The sequence below is a fragment of the Emiliania huxleyi genome (assembly GCF_000372725.1).
Source record: "Emiliania huxleyi CCMP1516 unplaced genomic scaffold EMIHUscaffold_102, whole genome shotgun sequence".
NCBI lineage: Eukaryota > Haptophyta > Isochrysidales > Noelaerhabdaceae > Emiliania > Emiliania huxleyi.
In genome coordinates, this window is record NW_005202303.1 from 65,608 (window position 1) to 83,891 (window position 18,284).

The 18,284-nt window shown below is 64.4% G+C and overlaps 5 protein-coding genes across 5 annotated transcripts; all 5 read right to left on the minus strand.

Annotated features, from left to right (window-relative positions):
• Nucleotides 1-2,986: 2,986 nt before the first annotated feature.
• EMIHUDRAFT_222186 (hypothetical protein) lies at nucleotides 2,987-4,155 on the minus strand (the record flags this gene model as incomplete). Its single annotated transcript, XM_005793209.1, has 2 exons — nucleotides 2,987-3,343; nucleotides 3,583-4,155. The coding sequence occupies 2 exons, from the start codon at nucleotides 4,153-4,155 to the stop codon at nucleotides 2,987-2,989; spliced, it is 930 nt and encodes a 309-aa protein (XP_005793266.1).
• A 971-nt stretch (nucleotides 4,156-5,126) lies between these two features.
• Nucleotides 5,127-6,029, minus strand: EMIHUDRAFT_222188 (hypothetical protein; the record flags this gene model as incomplete). The annotated part of the gene is made up of 3 exons (XM_005793210.1): nucleotides 5,127-5,396; nucleotides 5,470-5,915; nucleotides 5,984-6,029. The coding sequence occupies 3 exons, from the start codon at nucleotides 6,027-6,029 to the stop codon at nucleotides 5,127-5,129; spliced, it is 762 nt and encodes a 253-aa protein (XP_005793267.1).
• A 2,223-nt stretch (nucleotides 6,030-8,252) lies between these two features.
• Nucleotides 8,253-10,477, minus strand: EMIHUDRAFT_222190 (hypothetical protein; the record flags this gene model as incomplete). Its single annotated transcript, XM_005793211.1, has 9 exons — nucleotides 8,253-8,278; nucleotides 8,353-8,416; nucleotides 8,523-8,606; nucleotides 8,793-8,881; nucleotides 9,199-9,271; nucleotides 9,581-9,648; nucleotides 9,863-9,908; nucleotides 9,944-10,159; nucleotides 10,367-10,477. 9 exons carry the CDS (start codon nucleotides 10,475-10,477, stop codon nucleotides 8,253-8,255), a joined length of 777 nt encoding a protein of 258 aa, XP_005793268.1.
• A 775-nt stretch (nucleotides 10,478-11,252) lies between these two features.
• EMIHUDRAFT_439479 (hypothetical protein) lies at nucleotides 11,253-11,921 on the minus strand. The gene is made up of 2 exons (XM_005793212.1): nucleotides 11,339-11,921; nucleotides 11,253-11,310 (listed from the first exon to the last, which is right to left on the minus strand). Exon 1 carries the CDS (start codon nucleotides 11,853-11,855, stop codon nucleotides 11,361-11,363), a length of 495 nt encoding a protein of 164 aa, XP_005793269.1. The 5' UTR covers nucleotides 11,856-11,921; the 3' UTR covers nucleotides 11,253-11,310; nucleotides 11,339-11,360.
• Nucleotides 11,922-15,686: 3,765 nt separating this feature from the next.
• Nucleotides 15,687-17,619, minus strand: EMIHUDRAFT_222192 (hypothetical protein; the record flags this gene model as incomplete). Its single annotated transcript, XM_005793213.1, has 5 exons — nucleotides 15,687-15,716; nucleotides 15,949-16,110; nucleotides 16,479-16,595; nucleotides 16,939-17,055; nucleotides 17,344-17,619. The coding sequence occupies 5 exons, from the start codon at nucleotides 17,617-17,619 to the stop codon at nucleotides 15,687-15,689; spliced, it is 702 nt and encodes a 233-aa protein (XP_005793270.1).
• Nucleotides 17,620-18,284: the final 665 nt, after the last annotated feature.

Consider the following 18,284-nt stretch of genomic DNA (forward strand, 5'->3'; position numbering starts at 1 on the left):
GAGCGCTCTACATCTCTACAACTCTACAGCGCTCTACACTCTACATCCTCTACACCCTCCCTCAGGCCTTTCGGCGCAGCTCCGCCCTCCTGGCTGCATATCCTGGCCCCTCGAGTCTATCGAGCTCTCCTCGAGCAAGGACGAGTCTTCTGACGCCCACTGCTATCATTTGCCGCCCAGTCATATCATTGCTCAGGTCCACTCTCTCTTCGAACACTTGTGCCTTCACGGATGATGCCGGCGCTGGGGTCCCCTTCCGAGGGTGCCACTCAGTCAGTTCTTTGACACCTCTACTGTGAGATGGGTAATAAGAAGGCCGAACAGGTCCCCGCGCGCCCTTGGCCTTGCGATCTTTGTGCAGGGTAGAGGGTTCTTTGTGGGTGTGGTCGGCGACTAGCCGGGGTCGTCCTCCCGATGGGGGACTAGCACTAAGCCGTCTTCCACATGGTCCCTCGGGTCCCTGCTGCTCCTAATCTCTTCGTGCATCCTCCTGCTTATCTCCGCAACGTCCTGCTCCCTCCCCCTCCCCCCTCGTCTCGCCCTCCCCTGCGCGACTCCGCTGTTGGTGTCTTTCGCGTTTTTGCCTATATTACCCGTCTCTCAGATACAGTCACAGACACTCAGTTCGTGCGGCTCGCGACAGGTGTCCGTTTTTTTGGTTTATTTATTTATTTTATGTTTATGCTCCACAAGAGCACCAACAACTGTCTTGAGCGACTGCAAGCCCGCGCTACAGCAGTCGAGGCGGCGTACCGAAAAGGCTCTCTCGAGGGAGACGTACTGGACCGGAGGACTTATTACGCCACACGCGGCCACACGAACGAGTGGGTGCGAGGACGGCTCGGCGAGGGGCTCACGGCGGGGTCGCACACGGCAGGGGTGACGGGGCCGCTGTGGAGCGATGTGGTCAGGGGAACGACGAGACACAAATGGGACAAGCGCCAGCGGATCAAGGATCAGCACGGCGAGCGCGAGATTGAATTCGCCGACGTGGATGATCATAACGTGGTGACAAGACCGTCATGGGAGCGCGTGTGCGGCAGCAGGCGGGGGTGCCACACGGAGCGCACCACGAGAGGATTATGCGGGGAGAGGCGGGGAGAGAGACCCCGGGCGCCGCCACAAGGAGCGAACTCAGGGGCTGCCTCGTCTGTAAGGCCGCGAGGGACGCGGCGAGGAGGGCGGCACTAAAGCGAGACCCGCTGTGTCCGATCGTGCGGAAAGCCGCGCAGCAATGGACCGAGGAAGATGAGAACCCGCCTAGAGCGACGATGGCGCACTTGCTTAGCGGCGCCTGCCTGGGGAATAGGGAGCAGGCCAGGTGGTTCCTCAGAGTAGCGCGAGCGCAGACGGGGACGGCGATCAGCAAAGTAGCCCAGGCGGCACCCGACTCCAAGGATACGCTGAAGACGCTGAGGATAGCGCATGTCGCTCCGCTGAAGGGCTCACGCTATAGGGTGCTTGATGAGGACGGGTACGATGCACTAGCCCCAGCCGTCGGGGGGGTGTTGCCGGCGCTGGTAGATGACTCGGAGAAGAGCCGGAGGGACCTTGGCGCCGGGGTCACGAGGAACTTGCAAGTCGTGGCCGAGGCGGCGACGGGCGCGGTGCAGAGGTGGATCCAGCTCAATGATGAGGCTACGGCGCGCATAGTGAAGAGAGAGGAACACATCGAGTGGCTGAGGAAGCTCTTCACTGGGTGGAAAGAGGCTCGGCCGGCCTTGAGGGAGTCGCAGAGGAGGGATAACGCAGGCAACGCAGGGACGGGCCAACAGCCAGTGGGACGAACGAGGGCCGCGACGGCGGCTCAAGCGGGAGGGAGCGGTGACAGTGGGCAGCGAGCGAAGTGGGTGAGACTGATGATGCTCCTTCGACTTAGGGAGCGGTTCAGCTGCTGGGCGGGCTTCAGGATGGTGCTCACGCGAACAGGAATCGACGCGATGTACAAAGCAGGCGGCGGCTTCTCGCCGCCTGCAGTTGCAAAGATCAAAACTGCCTTGCGCGCAAGGCTCAACGCTCGGGCGTTGACCGCACCGCGTACCCTCCCCACTCCCGCCTCTCATTTGTGTCACACCACGCGGAACGCATCTCCATCGCTTCGGTGAAGGGGGTGAACCGTGCCATCCTCGATCGCCGTGCTAAGCTCGCTTCCGAGCTCTCACGCCGCGCGTAGGGCCCCTAGGGGCCTAGAGAACACAACCCCCTCTCTCTTTTCTCCCAGTAAGCTAAAAGTACGTACAAAAGTAGAGAACACAACCCCCTCTCTCTTTTCTCCCAGTAAGCTAAAAGTACGTACAAAAAGGGGAGAAGGAAGAGGAGAGACGCCGGTGAGGACGAAGCAGAAACTAGCGCAGACGAGAGCAGGGCAGACCCGGGGACTGGGGAGCCGGAGCAGACGGCATCGGCCGCCGAGGGAACGTTGGGAAGAGGCACGAGGAGGGCGGCGACCTCGACCGACTATGGAGGACCCGTCGCCAGACGACGCAAGGCAGAAGACGGTGAGGCGGAGCAGACGCGCAGGGCGAGACGAGGGAGGGAGCAGGACTTTGCGGAGATCAGCAGGAGGATGTACGAAGAGATTAGGAGCAGCAGGGACCCGAGGTACCATGTGGAAGACGGCTAGTGCTAGTCCCCCATCGGGAGGACGACCCCGGCTAGTCGCCGACCACACCCCGACAAAGAACCCTGCACAAAGATCGCAAGGGCGGGGACCTGTTCCTTTTTACCCATCTCACAGTAGAGAGGTGTCCGTTTTTTATTTATTTACCAACAACTGGCGCGTGGCGGGACGATGCTGGGGCCGGGTCGTGCTTCACACACAGCCCGCTGACCCACGACTGTCCGCCCTAGAGCGTCCTGCCGCGTTCGCGCCGAGAGGGAAATCAGGGGAGCTGCGCGCGGCGGCCGAAGCGGTCGGCGTTGACGTCTCTGCGACCGACGCCGACATCGACGAGCTCTCTGCCGGCGCGCGCGCGGCGTCTACGAACTACCCCCCCGCGATCCAGCCCTGGACGCCCAACTGCTTGACCGAGGGCGAGAAGGTGACCTGCGTCTGGTGCGTCAGCAGGTGGAGCAGCTTGGAGTTGTGCGGCTGGTAGAAGCGGCCCAGCTTGGTGCGGGCGTCGCTCGACATGCCGCCAAACACCTTGATCGAGTCGATGTTGGACGGGTGGCGTGCGGGCGAGGCGAGCTCGGCCGAGCCGGTGAGGAAGTGCGAGACGTCCTTGACCACGCGCTGTGTGTCCTCCTCGTAGGCGTCCGTCGACGTGAGGAGGAAGCGCTTCGGCCCGAACCGTTTGAACCAGTACTCGAGCTGCGCGTGGTACACGCCCGCGGCCACGCCCTCTATCGCGTCTGCGGGGAGGGAGCGAGGCCAGGCGTGTGCTGTCGCGGGCGCGTCGGCCCGAGGAGCGGCGCCGGCAGGTCATATCTCCACATCTCCCCACATCTCCCCATACCTCGCTGCGTGTCGTATCTCCCCGTATCTCCCCATATCTCCCCATACCTCGCGCCTTCGTCGCAGTGGAAGGTGTCGGGCGGCGGCCAGAGGTCGTCGCCGTGGTTGCGCTGGCACTCGCGTACCGCGTCCATCGTCACCTTGAGCCAGTTGTCAAAGTTCTTGACGCCGGTGCCAGACAGCACGAAGGCGTCCCAGTACGCGTAGAGCCGAAGGGCGGGGTCGCGCAAGATGACGACGAACTTGAGGAGCGGCTGCGCGGCGCCAGGCAGCGTGGCTTGGAGGCGGTCGGCGACGATAGGCTTCCGGAGGTACGCGGGGGTCGCGTCGACGGTGAACTGGTACTGCGGGTGCGCGTTCCGGCCCGGGCACTCCGGAAAGTGGTCGGCGTAGAAGCCCATCCCGCGCGACCAGCTGTCGGTGGCGTAAAAGTGCTGTTCTCGTGCGTAGTAGTCGGGCTCGCCGCGCAGCGCGTGGCCGGAGCGCGCGCCGCGGATGCTCCCGACGATATCCTCGTAGAGGCTGTTGCTGCCGCAGCGCTGGCAGCCGAGCAGGAAAGTCAGCGGCACCAGCTTGCCGCCCAGGCAGAAGGTGCCCGCGCGCGAGATGTCGTGCGCGACCAGAGAGCGACCATGCGTCACGTTGGTCACTGCCTGGGAGCTCGTCGCGGCGGCGGCGGCGAGAAGGGCAGATGGCATATACACACACACGTGTATACACAAACGTAGCGCACACAGGCAAGCGCTACACCACAGCGGCGCCGCGTTCCGGAACGTCGGAACGTCGACCCTCGACCCTCCCAGGGGTTCCGGCTCCAACCCGGATAGGGGGTCTGCGCGCCCTCCCTCCCTACCTATCCCCAGGCCGCGAAGCGAAAAAAGATGAAAATGTTCCCGGGCATTCACACTATGTTCCTGAGATTTGGATTGGAGATTCGTGTTTCGGCGATGAGGCCTCTGCCTAGCCTCCTGCTTCTATGCGGGAGCCATGGCGGGACCGCTATCGAGTATGGCTTATCCTCCGGACAGTACCTCGACTATTGCATCGCCGAGGCCGACACCACCATCGACATGACAGCGTTGACCGCCATGGCAGCTCCAACGTGTGCGCTGCCATGGACAAATCTTGCACTCTATATGCCAGCCACCACCTGGGCGCCTGGCATGTGCGAGCACAACCCCAATCGAGCCGAAAGATCTGAACAATGGGGTCCAGTCGGTCTCTTCGAGCACGTTCGAGCCTGCCGTTTGCATCGACAATCCATTTCTGAAGGTTTTGTCGATAAAGTTTGAACTTTGGCCAGAACACTCCGAGGACATGTCTTTTGTTTGACATGTGTGCCTCGCCCCACACGACCTCTCAGGCTATAGAGCACATGCCACAGCCTGCCCCTGAGGCGTCATTCACCCACAGCGGCCACTTTGATTTCCGGCGCCTTCGCAGCCCGCTACATGTGCACTCTTCCCCCAACAGTCGACTCGGCTCGACGGCTTTAACCATCATGGGGCACGGACCTTCTGCGACAACCCAGCCCCCTAGTGGGCCTGCGACACACCTTTCGCCGCCAACTCTGCTGGGTGAATGCAACGGGAACAAATTCCTTTGCCTCCAGAGAGAGAGTACGTACGTTGCCTCCAAAATCGTAAGAGCTACATACACTGAAAATGTTTCACCATGGAATGCAACAGTTGGGCCTACCCCTTCGTCGGCTGCACGACCCGAGGAGCACGTGGACCGCAAGGTGCATGTGGTCGAAGAAGCGAGCCTCGGGCGTCTGGTGCGAGCGCATGAGCGCCTCGCTCACGCGCCGCTTCGCCCCAGAGAAATCGGAGAATGCGGCCGGGCGCTCACCCGGCGGCGTCTCGGCGAGTAAGCTCTGCCCGCGGCGCAGCAGGCTGACAGAGATGTGCTTGTCCAGAGCGGCCGCGAACGTGGCAAGCTTGTCCGAAGGCAGAGGGCGTCCAGATCTGTCCAGGCGGAGTGGCCGCTAGATCGTCGAATAGAACGTCGACGTACCGCTTCGTGGGTGGCAGCGCTGCCACGGCGCCGCGCCACGCGGACTCACTGGGATCGAGGAGCGCCGCATTGACGAGGTACAGCGAGGCTTCGACAAGGTCGTTCCTCGCCTCAAAAAGGCTTGCCTGGTGCTTAAGCATGCGGACCACCTTGCCCGTTGTGATCAGTGTGGGCACCAGGTTGTCGGCCTTCACGAGGATGCTTTGAGCCTCGTTGTAGATGAAAACGCGAGTCGGCAGGCGCCCGCTCTCCGGGTCGAGGCGCGCCGCCACCTGGGCGAAGACGCCATTGAGGTCGGGTCGAGAAGTGAGGCCGGTTGCACAGACATAGAAAGGCATGCGCAACGCGAGGCCGATCTTAAAGGTCTCGAGCTGCTTTGCTCGCATCTCCGTCTTCGGTCTCCTCAGCGTCGACCGCACATGCGAGCTGAGCAAAAAGCGAGCTTGCAACAAGGCCACGCCGGACAGTGGCCTCGAAGAATGCGTGCCAGCGCTCATCCGATCGTTACACCGACGTCGTAGAAGGCAACGAAGCTGTCGTCGACGACGAGCGGCATATGTGAAGCCATCTTGCACCCGACAACGGTGCGAGCGTCGAACGCGAGGGAGTGGACGGGCGGCCGCCGGCGGGCGCTCATCAGACCACAGTGTTCGCGAAACGTGACTGCTTGCAGCACCATGGCGATGGCGCTAATTAAGAGATTCCTCTTCCCCCCCGCCCCCCCCCCCCCGGCAAGGCGCGCGATACACTCTACTTCTAACACCACGATGGCGCGCACTGGCATTAACAAACCTCGCAGACAGCTGAGTCCAGCAGAGAGTGAGGGGGGCGCAGGAACCAGGATGGGTCCGCGGCTCTGGCTGCACGCTGGGCACACTGTGAGAGTGTGAGAACGCGCTAGCCTAGGTAGGACGCAGACGTGAGCACCATCGTCCGTCCCAGACGACGCTGTCCTTCCGGCTTGGGTCAGCTCTCAACGCGGAAGAAGTCTGGCGTGCAGCTGCAGGGAAAGCCAGCCGCAGAGCCTACCAGCGTGGCATCCACATTGTCCGAGTCCTCGCCAGGAAGATCTCTGTGTGGCCTCGAGCAGCCTCGTCGCGAGTCGGAGCGAAAGCGGGCGGCTCTGGTGAGGCTGCGCTGCGCAAGCACGGGCGGGAGGGGTTTCTCCTGCGGAGTCGCTCGCTCGGAGTCCGTCGTGCGACGTGCGTGCGCGGGGCTCCTCTTTGCGAATACGGTACTCCCTACATACATCTCGTACCCGTTCTACCAGAGAAGGTGATGTCTGGACTGGACTGCATATAACACATGCGCGAAACGGTCGACTAAACTATGCACATGACTCAGCTCAACCTTGCGACCTCCGCGCGGAGGCGCCAGCAGGCGATGACGGCCACACGCACATGCCACACAATCACAAAACAACAAAGACAGTAATGATATAATGATGTAATAAGCATGATCACAGCACCTTGCGCACCCTCTCGTACGCCGCGTTGAGCTCATAGACACCCGCGCCCTCCGCGTCGGGAGCGGCCGCTCGCCTACGAGGAAAGTTCCGAGAAGCTTCAGGGCAAGGGCCGAGAAGAGCCACTGAACCGCTGCCGCGCGCCGGCGGAAGCCAAAGGAACGCGTGTCGGGGTGGAGCTCCCTCGAGCGCGCGCGGAAGGCGTCGCGCAACCGCCGCGGAGTCAGCCGCTCCTCGCCTTGGGAGGGGGGCGAGCAAGTGAGTGGGGCAGAGTGGCGGTGCCTCGGAAGCGTCTCGGAGATATCTCGGAGATATCTCGGCAGTGTCTCGGAAGTGTCTCGGAAGTGTCTCGGCCTAGCTCAGTCAGGCCGAGGACGGCCAGCGAGGCCTCGAGCCCGGCGAGGCGGTCCCGCTGCTCCCCAGCGGTGAAGGCCCTGCGGTGGTCGGCTCGCGCCCCTCTCGCCCACGACGCCACCCCCCTCGCCCACGAGCGCACCCTAGACTGCGGGCCCGCGTCGTACACAACCTCGGCGGGCCTCGCCCACGAAGAAACAGTCGACTGCGGCGCGTCATAGGCCTCGGCGGCCGCCACAGCGGGCGTCGGCTCCTCCTCCGGCACCGGCGAGGGCGGCAGCTGGAGCGGCGCGACGGCCTCGGCCGCCGTCTCCGCTGCAGCGGCGGCCGCTGCGAGCACCGTGTCAAGCGCCACTCCCTGCGCTGCTTTCGCCACCGCCGAGGCGGCTGTCCGCGCCTCGGCCGCCATCTCCTCGCCAGCCGCTATCCGCGCGGCGCGAGCCTTGGCGCGCGCCGCCGCCGCGTTCACCTTGGTCTGCGCGGCCTGGTCGAGCTTGGTCCACGACAGCTCCTCCACAGCTCCGCCCGCGCTCTTTCGCTGCTCATCCGCCTGCTGCTTGATCGCCTGCGCATCGGCGATGAGGGCCGAGATGCGGGCCTCCTCCTTGTCCGGATTGATGGCGCGCTCCCGCGCGCCGGCCACCCAGTCAGCCGCCAGAGCAAGCGCCGTCTTGGCTGCCTTGCCGCCCACCGCTCCGGCAGCCTTTTTTGCAGCATCGCTGCCGAGCGCGGCGACCGACTTGGGGTCCTCTTCACCGGCCATGCGGGCGGAGAGCGCGGCTCGGCCGGGGAGGCAGGCGCGGCTTTGGAGTGACGCGGTCACGTCGGCGGAGGCGCGCACGAGAGAGGCCGCTGCCCGCTCCCGCGCGGCAGCCGCGGTCGGCAGCGGCCGCTGCGGTGCGAATCCGATCGCCAGGAGCGGCAGCATATCGAGGTGCGAAAATGGCTCCGGGCGCTCAGTCACCGTTGTCGGGGTAGCTCAGACCCTCGCGTCTCCGCGTCTCCACGTCTAACGATGGGGGGGAGGGTTTGGAGGGGAGGGGGGGGGGGGGGGTCGAACTCGCGCAATTCAACTTCAAATATCGAAAGACAGGGTGGTTGTGCGCCTGCTCATCCCAGCCCTCCTGTATTCAGCCCCGCCAGCAGCGCCTGCCCGAGCGAGCCCACGGCGCCGGCCGCGCCGGCCGTAGCGCCATCGGAGGCGCGCTCGTCGTCCTCCCTCTGCCGCACCCACACGGTGCAGATCCACTTCTCGCCCTCCCCGGACGGCACGGGGAGCGCGGCGTGGAGCGAGTCGGGGCAGGGCAGCCCGTCCTACGTGATGAGTACACCATCATCGGGGCGGGGAGGCGGTCTTGTGCAGAGTCCTCAGAGCACCGCGTGAGTACGCAGGGCTATAATACAGCGGAATACAGCGGAATACGGCTGAATACAGCTGAGCATGTGTCCTCATGAGTACGGGTTGGACCACAAGAATACGTATATAGCTTGCTTCTAAACCAGCCAATCCTCGCTCGCGGGGAAGAAGACGAGAGCACACCCCCGCCGCGGCCGCACGCGCAGCCCCAGCCGCGGGAAGTCCGTCTCACCTAGGTGAGACGAAGTACGGAATCGGGAATTTCGCCACAACACACAAAGGTGGTGCAGAAAGGGCCGGGCAGCCCCTCGCGACTCCACCTCTAAACGCCAGGGGCCGCACGGCATTCAAAGTGCAAGGCCCAGTGCGCGTGGGTGAGCGGTGCGTGGGGGCTAGGTAGGATCCCATACCCACCAAGGTGGGTGAACCCTGCAACTAACGGGGGATTGCACCACACGGGACCAGACCCAGATCGTGTAGGATGGCAGACCTCCGCCTCGCGAGGCTCGATTAATTAGTACTGCGCTCCGAATTAAAACTCAACTCGACCTCCGCTCGCGAGGCTGGTGAGGTAGACGAGGACCGTCGCGAGTCGCAGGCCTGGGCCAGCAGCGTGCCCCGCCTGCTCCAGCTCCTCTCGGTGAAGACTCGAGAAGCCAGCCATTTGTGATGGGTGAAGGGTGATGGGTGACGAGCGTGCCCCGCGAGCAGCTCCAACCCCAAACACCGCCCTCTCACGCCCTCTCACACATCCACCTCGACTCTCGAGGTTCGATCCGGCCAATCTCGTACAATCTCGCGGCAATCTCGGGCGATCTCGCGCCTGCTCCAGCTCCGGCCCTGTGGTGGGGGTGTCGTAGTGCTCAGTGTACCTCTGGCCGGCCCCGTACCTACAGAAGAAAAAAGACACGTGGCAAAAAGAAATATGCACCTCGCCGTCCCTCTGGCCCGCCCCGTACCGCGCCAGCTGCGGCTCCTCCATCCGCGAGCGAGGCAGGCCTGCGTCATGAATGCGCCAACGTCAGGGGCGGGAAGGCGGTGTTGTGCAGAGTCAGAGCACCGCGTGAGCACAACGGAGCACCTTGGAATACGGCGGAATACGTGTCCTCTCGAGCGCTACTAGGAAGACCTTAAGACACAAGAACACGTATTCAGCTTCTAGCGGGGCTCCGGCGGTTTGCCTGTGTTAGTGCTAGCACGCGCCAGTCCGCACCTGTGTCGAGCCTCTCCGCCGTGACAGGGAGTGTTGTCTGTAAATTCTAGCGAAGGGCAGGCCCAGAAAGAGGCGGCGCACGCGCGCGAGGAGCGACGGCGCGCACGCGTCGGCGCAGCCAGAGGTGAGGAAGATCGAGTCGGAGGTGCGGCCGGCGGACACGCCGCCATCGGTCCGCGAGCGCAGCAGCAGCGGCACGCCCGTGCGCGTGAGCGCCGCGCACTCGGCGGCGGGAAGAAAGCCTTTGACCAGGTAGACGGGAGGCGACGCGTGCACGCGCCTCAGCCCCGGGAAGTCCTCGTCTAACGCGAGGCGGCGGCTGCCGGCGGGCAGCGGCGCGGGCGGCGCGACGACGCGCGAGCCCGGCCCGGGCGCGACCCGGTAGCAGCAGGCCTCGTCGGTGGCGGCGGTGGACGAGGAGGCGGAGGCGGGATCGGCGAGAGCCCTTGCGAGCGCCTGGGCATCAGCCTCGCCAATGCCGATCTCGGCAAGGCAGCTGGACACATTCGACATGGTGCGGAGCAGCCGCACGGTAAGCTCCTCGTCCAGGAGGGCCGGCGCCAGGTGTGCGAGGCTGTGCGCTGAGAGGAAGTCGCGAAGGACCTCGTCGCTCATATCTCGACGGTCTCGGAAGGCTCGAAGAGAAGGCTCGAAGAGGGCCGTTGGAAATTGTTGGCTGCCTACCTACCCGCTTTGTCGCTGGGAGACTGCCGCGAGCGAGCCTAGGAGTGCAAAAAAGAGAGGGCGCACACCCGCGTTTCTTGCCAGTTTCTTTTTTGTCCTTGTTAATAAGAAAATAAGGTGCGCTGAGGCGCTCCCATTTCTCTTTTTTTGCGCCTTTGTTAATAAAAAGCACGTCGACATCGCTGCATCGCGGCCGTCTCCTTTCTTCCACGCCTCGCTCGCGGAGGAGGGCATCTGCTTGTGTGAATTATGCTAGTGTCCCAAGAAGCAACGAAATACAGCTATAGTTCTATAGATAGGGAATGCCATAGCGGGCGGCCTCGTACCCCAGACCCCAAGACTCTGGGGCCTAGCCACGTAAACGGGCCCGCCCTCCGCCCATGGCGGACGCGCACGCCGCACTCCACTCATGCGTGGCGATGTGGATGTGGCATGTGCGCGCGAGCCGCGAGCGACACTGCTCGGGGCGACTGCCAGCACACTGTATAGCGCTTGGTCGAATCGGCCCCCAGAGGCCAGATCCTTCTACCGTACGATGACCCCAACCACTCACTTAGGTCACTTGTCAACCGCACTCGCTGGCGAGCCGAGCACAGGACCAGGAGGGCCCGGCGCACAACCCCTGTGCAACTCTCCCTAGCGTGACGCAATGAAAAGCGCGCACTCCATTCCTTTTCTTTCCCCCGAAGGGTCCCCTCAGCCTCACAAAGTACATACACACAATATTCATGCACGCGGCGTAGGTAGTGGGTGTCTGTGTGCCTCAGCGCTCAGCTCACTATAAGAGAGAACACACCGGCGCGTGGCTATCGGTCTACTGCTCCGTCTTGACGCGCACCGCCGGAGGCGCTGGCGGGTCCGCGTCGTCGTCGTCGCTTCCCGAACCGCCCAACTCGACCGCGTTGCTAGGGACGGCCGCCTCATCCTCCGAGTCGGCAATCTCGATCGTCTCCTCGGCGTCGCCCGTCAGGTCCTCGTTCGCGGAGACCCAAAACGCGGGGTGGTGGCGGAGGGCGCTCTCCTTGAGGTACTCCTCGTAGGCGAGGAGGTAGACGTACAGCGCCGGCCTGGCCAGCTTCTCGTCGCCGAGGTCCCGCCGCGCTCGCTTGCTGAGGTCCTCGAGGATGCGGTACAGCGAGCCGTGGCGGTTGCGGCACATGCGGCGCGGGATGGTCTTCTTGCCGCCGCGGCGGTCCATCTTGTGGCGAGGGCGCAGGTAGAACTTGTGGAGGCGGTCAAAGTCCTTCGCGTCAAAGGGGGCGCTCAGGTGCTTGTCGTAGTAGGTGAAGTAGAAGCGCACGTCGTCCATGAGGGGAGGGCGAGGCGGCAGGGAGGAGGCGGCCTCAACCTTGACGGCAACGTCGGCAGCGGCCGCCGCCTCCTCCGCTTCTCTGGCCTGCTCTGCAGCGATGCGTCCCTCCTGCGTGTGCCCGTCTGTGGCATTGGCACAGGTCAACTGCTGCAACTGCGCCTGACGCGCCGCCTCCGCCTCCGCCTCCGCCTCCGCCTCCGCCTCCGCCTCCCACTCCCCCGAGAGCGGCCCGCCCCCGCCCTGGCGCTCGCCCTCGCCCCCGCCCTGGCGCTCTTTCACGCTGACGCCCGTCTTGTTCGCGTACGCCTCCTCCTCCATCCTCCGTAGGTCGATGAACCATCTGCTGCTTGCCTTGCGCAAATATTGGTGACTGCGCTCCCGGTCGTATTTCTTCCAGTGCTGCGGGAGCTCCCGATAGTCATCAAACGCGGCCAGGGCGGCCGCCCAGTCCACCCCAGCGGCGGGGTTGCACCGCGGATCGGGCGTGCCGCAGCGATACCAGCCTGCGTGGGCAGCCAGGGCGGCGGCGACGGTCACCAACCGCCTCGGCGCGATGCTTGCGCTCTGCGTCAGCGTCCTCTTGCTCCCCGTGGTGTCACCCCTGAGCAGCGGCAGCGCCTCGAGGAGGAGCAGCACGCGCTCTTCGGATATGAGATTGGTGTCGAGGTTGTACGGATCCGGCCCGCCGAGGCGCGTGAGCTCGTACCCGTCCGAGGGCGGGAGGCGCAGCTGCTTCGTCGCCACCTCGTCGGCAAGGGAGGCGGCTTGTTCGGTCGAGAGGCCGAGCACCCACTCGGCCAGCGGGATTGGTGCCGGCGGCGGGCCATCGGCGGCGGCGGTGGCGGCTCGGTCGGCATCGGACGCCGCGCCGTCCGGGAGGGTGCTCGCGCACTCGGTTGGCGGGGCCGGCGCCGGCGACAGGCCAGCGGCGGCGGCTCGATCGGCATCGGGCGCCGCGGCCGCGGCCCCCGCACACGCGCTCGCCGGGGTCCTTGCCATCTGCAGCGCGTCGATGAGGGGCAGCAGGGCGACCACCGGTCTTCTACCCGTGCAAGAGCCGCCGTCGCTGAACGCCGTGACCGCGATCGATGGGGAGCAGTCGAATCGACGACGCTCTATGCGGGGTCCGGTGTAGTAGCCAAGGAGCATCGCGAGGCAGCAGGCCACGGCCCCAACCTTCTCCTCTTCCTGCACCTTCTCGTCCGGCCCGCTCGGAGCTGGACCGAGTCGGGTGTGCAGCTCGCGCACGTGCGCTTGCACACGCAGGCCCGTCGCTTGCGATGCGTGCAGCGCTCGAATCCTCCCAATCAGCTGCCGGGCGTCCTCCCGCGCGAGGGCCTTCTGGCCATCGTCGAGCGCGAGCTTCGGAGCGCTTGCGGGGGCGAGCCTGGTGAGCCCTGGGCGCGCTGGAGGCGGCGTACCGATGCCTTGTGGCCAAGCGCACGGCGGCGGCGGCGCCGACGCGAGCCTCGCCGCCAACATCGCCGCCATCTCCGCGGCTCTCCCTGCCTCTCCCAGCTGCGGCGGCTGCGGCTGCATTGGCTCGAGCGGCTCGGAGGGGATCTCGGCGGGCGCAGTAGCAACGGCAGCATTTAAGATGGCGGCGGAACCTTCTGTTTCAGTGATGGACGCGGACTCTATCGAAGATGCCTCTCGCGGCTGCGGCGGCTGCGGCTGCATTGGCTGCGGCTGTAGCTGCGGCTGAGGCTGCGGCTGAGGCTGCGGCGGCTGCTGTGATGGCGGCTGAGGCGGCTGAGGCGGCTGAGGTGGCTGCGGTTGCAGTGGCTCCGATGTGGACAGCTGCGGCGGCCGTTCCAGGGGCGGCACTGGTCCTGCAGAGGCAGCCGCCTGGCTGCCCGCTGGAAGCGGAAACCAGATGACGAACTGGATGTTGCGGGGGGCGGCCATCACGTAGGTACAACCAACCTGTGTGCCAATCTGGCGCTTGCTGCCGCCATAGTACGGGTTCAGGTCGATGTATATCTTTCCGTCAGCGGTGAACAGGTGTCGGCTTTCGTCTGAGAGGAGCTTGTCGGCTGGGCTCGTTGGTTTGTCCATGTTTTCGATCTTCCATTGTAGTGAACCCCGTAGCCGCTGTAGCTCAGCCGCCCCGCCGACCTGGAGATGGTGTTCGCTCGAGCCAGGTCCGTTCCTCGCTCTGTCTGCAGCAGCCTGGATCTGCGAACGGAAGACATAAAGCCTTGCGTCGCCCTGAAGATCCACCAGGTCTTGGGCGTCGGAGCAGGTCTGCCCGTTCTGCCGGAGCAAACTCCATCCCGTCATCCCGGACCACACCTGCTGCGCACCTGCGCGCTCCGAGCACCTATACAAGCAGGGTGCGTTCGCGCTCTTCGCGAAAAGAACGGCCGACGCGTTCTTCGCGTTGCGCGCCGGCGCGAGGATGACACTTTCGACGATTTTCTTTTTTCGGGAGCGGCCAAAGGGCCCCTGTCCGAGCCTGACTGTTCTTCACCTCAGATTCTTTTCAATGGTGTACGGGGTGTGGAGGGTGAGTTGACCAGGGGGTTGTGCGCCGGGCCCTCCTGCTCGGCTCCAGCCGGTATCATCAACAGAGTAGATGGATCTGACCTCGGGGCCGATGTGACCAAGCGCTGGTAGCGTGGTTTAACCTCACACCCATGCATGGTCTCACAGTGTGCCGGCAGTCGCCGAGCAGTGTCGCTCACACAAGCCGCAGCACAAGTGACTGAGGGCCAGTGAGGGCGAGCCCATCGCTGTCACAGCTGTGGTAGCCGCACAGTAGGCTGTGCCAACTGTGCAGAGCGTGTGAGCAGCAGAGGAGCTGCTCTCCAGGCTTCTGTCGCAAAGAGCTGCATGCCACCGAAAGCGCTGTCGAGGTTCGCCGAGCGTGGCGCAGGTTGGAGGACACCGTCACCGACGAGCGCGTTGGACTTTTCACTCCGGACAAAGACAGTGGCACGCACCGCGCCTTAGCGGCGCGAGGCGCGGGACCGTCTGTGGCGAAGTGGGTCGCGTCCTCCGATTTCCGTCAACTCAGCATCCACACCCTCTACCTGTGTTAGTGCCACTAATTATAGTGCCGAAAAGGGGTGCGCGCCAATGGTCCCGTGCCTAGAAGTCGTGTGTTGTGAGAGAGAGCCGCAGGCGTGGTTCGGCGTGGTCCGTGGACGTGCGACGGCGTATCATTCACTTTATGCCACCGTTGCATATCCGGATATGCAACCGCGGTGGTATAAAGTGAATGATACACCGTCGCAAAAAACACTGCAGGATGTGCGCAACGGTGGCATAAAGTGAATGATACACCGTGTCCCGGCCGTCGCAGGACGGCGGCTAAATTTTCTTTTCAATCCAAAGCGACAATTCCTAAAATAAAAAAGCACGTGCGCCACACGCTTCAAGCGCAGCGGCCGCGCGGCGCAAGCGAGCGAGCGCGCGCCGCCACAGACAGACAGATTCAGCGACACCGACCCTCACAGCTCAACCTTCTCCGAGGGCTCGTACCGCTCTCTGAACTTGGGCGAGCGGTAGCGCCTGCACGGCGCGCTCTCTCTGCGGCCCGCAGGCGCCTCGGCGCACCACGCATCGTGCATCCGCCACACCACGCTCGGCGCTGGCGGCGGCGCCCCGGCCGCCACCTCGACGCCCTCGCTCTCCCACCGGCCGCACTGCGCCTCCACCTCCACCGCCCCGTCCCCCGCCTCCCACGCGCCTCTGCCGTCGCCGCGGCACCACCAGAGGCGCATCTCCGCCGCGGCGCCGTCGGCATCGGCATCGCCCTCCTCCTCCTCCTCCTCCTCCTCCTCCGCCGCCTCCGCCTCCGCCTCCGCCTCCGCCTCCTCGCTGTCATACGCGCCACCCGGCCACGGAGAGCTCCTACTCACATCAACCAGTGAATTGACTGACGAATCCATTCATCAATTACGACTAATTACGCCGCCCGGCCGGAGAGAGCACTGCCGGCGATCTGGACGCGCCGTCGCGGCGCGCAGTTTGGCGGCAGTCTCCGCTACTCTTTGCTACTCGGCTACTCTCGGCTACTCTCGGCTACTCTCGGGCGCCAGTTGGGCGGCAGCGGAGGTGCGCGTTCCGCGGGGTTGATGGTGACGCGCAAGTCGCAGCCGTGCGTGTTAGGGCCGCGAAAGTCGAACTGGTGCAGCCACAAGTTTGCGGCGTACTTGAGGCCCGCGAGCGGCGGCAGTGCCTCGTGGTCTGTGCGCATGTCGGAGGCGCCGAGGTCGCCGTTCTTGACGTTTGGCCAGAGCAGAGCCTGTGCCGCGCGCCGCGCCGCGCTGAGACGGGCCGCGTGTTTCTCTTCTCTCTCGCTGTCTCTTGTTCTCAGACTCGCGGTGTTTCTTTTTCTCCGCGCCGATCGTGAGCTATCTTGTGAGCTGTGATCTGTGCGTCCAGCAGTCCGGACCCAGTGACACGGCCGGTGGCAGTGTGGCCTCGTGTCGGCTCCCGAGCCACTCGTGCGCAGCGTGTGTGTGGAGTAGTGTGTGCGCGTGGGCCCGTCCTCTGTGCTAGGGCGTGTGTAAGACTGGCTGACTGACTGACTGGCGGCCTTGTGTGTGTGTGTGTGTGTGTGTGTGTGTGTGTGTGACGGGCTAACTGACTGAGCCGCGCCGATCCAGCGACGGGCTCGATGGTGATGTTCAGCTTGGGGAAGCGTGTGCCGCCGCCGCCCTCAGGCGCGCGCAGGTAGATGAAGAAGGTGAAGAGACGCACGCCCATGAGCGAGTTGGCGGCGGCGTTCTGATCGTGGAGAGGGGGGGGGGGGGGGGAGGAGGTCAGGAGAGGAGATGTGAGGCGAGGCGAGGCGAGACGAGGCGAGGCGAGGCGAGGAGAGGAGAGGAGAGGAGAAAAAAGCAGGGGACAGGAGGCGCCCTCCCCACATTCGACCACATGTTGGTCGCGGGCCTGGCCGTGCTAGAAGATCGTAATGTAATGGAACGCGGGCGCCTGGTCGTGGTGTTGCCGGTAGAACTGCCCCGGCTCGTACTTGAGCACCTGGGACATGTCACGGACATGTCATGGACGTGTCATGGACGTGTCTTGAGCACCGTGAGGCAGCCCAGCCGGCTGAAAGTGTCTTCACCTGGTAGAACTCGGCGTTCTCCGCCGGCACGCCCGTCACGTTGACCACGCGCTCGTGCACGCGCCGTATGAGCGGGTGGCGGTAGCACGCGTCGCTCAGTCCCGGCTGACACCACGCCTGCTTCGAGGTGCGGACGGGGGAGACGACGTCGCCTGGGGGCGGAGAGGTCCGGGAAGTGTCGAGGACGCAGTCTAGGACCGGGCGGGAGAGACGGCGGCGCCTGCGGGAGGGGCGGCGCGGCGGAGGAGGGAGGGGAGGCGTCTCGGAGGTGGTTCGGAAGAGTCTCGGAAGAGTCTCGGAAGAGTCTCGGAAGGCGCCGGCGAGCGAGCGCTCAAAGTGGTCGGCGGTGGTGTCGATGAACGCGTCCGCCTCCGCCTCGGAGATGAAGCGGTCAAAGGTCATCACCCACGGGCCGTGCGGTGGCCGCGAGTGCACTGTCGCGCGCAGCTCTGGCCGCTTTGCCGCCGCCTCGAACATCGCGTCGATGCCGCCCGTCTGCTTTGCGGCGGCGACGTGGCCGGCGCAGTGCGGGTTGACCCAGCCGCACGAGCCACACGAATGCTGGCACTGCGAGCGCATAAAGCCCGGGTTCTTGTCGCACTCGCCCACGCCTGCCCACTCCGCACACCGCTTGTCGCTGTCGGCGCACTCTGAGGCCGGCCGCCCACCGCCTCCTCGCATAGAACCTACAGGCCTGCCGCGCGCGATGCCGAGCAGGGAATAACAGACGATACGGAGCGGCAGCTTCTCCGCGCGGCGACGGGAAGTCATGATGGCAGCCAGAGGCGCGGAAGTTTGGGTTTTCTTTTTACGTGTGCCAGTCCGCGAGTCCGCGCCCTTGTCGTGCCAGTGTGCTGTGAGAGAGGCTTGTGTTTTAAGAATTCTTTTTACCTCAAAATGTTTTTCTTCTTCTCTCGCTCCCTCGGAGTTTGCGGGAGAGAAAAAGAAAGGTCTTTGGTTCGGGAAAGATCATTTTCTTTCTTTAGCTTTCAGTCAGAGATGCCTCTCAATTCTGGCCATCTCGCGCCAACAAACACGCGCTCGAGGCGGACGCTAGCCGTCACAGGTGTGTGCGTGCACCGAGTCGCCCACGCACGGCCTTCCTCCCACTCTCCTGCCGCACTCGAGCTGCCGCACACTCTCCTGGCGCCGTTCAAGCCACTGCCTCGCCTCACCACATCGCGCGTGCCACCACACGGGGCCGGCGCCGCCCAGAAAAAGAATTTTGCGAGAGAAAAAGAAATTTGCGCGCCGCAGAAAAAGAGTTTTAAGCCAACTCTGGCACGGGACTGGCGCGCACTGGCACTAACACGAATTTAAGAAAACAACTCTATCACATGGCACTA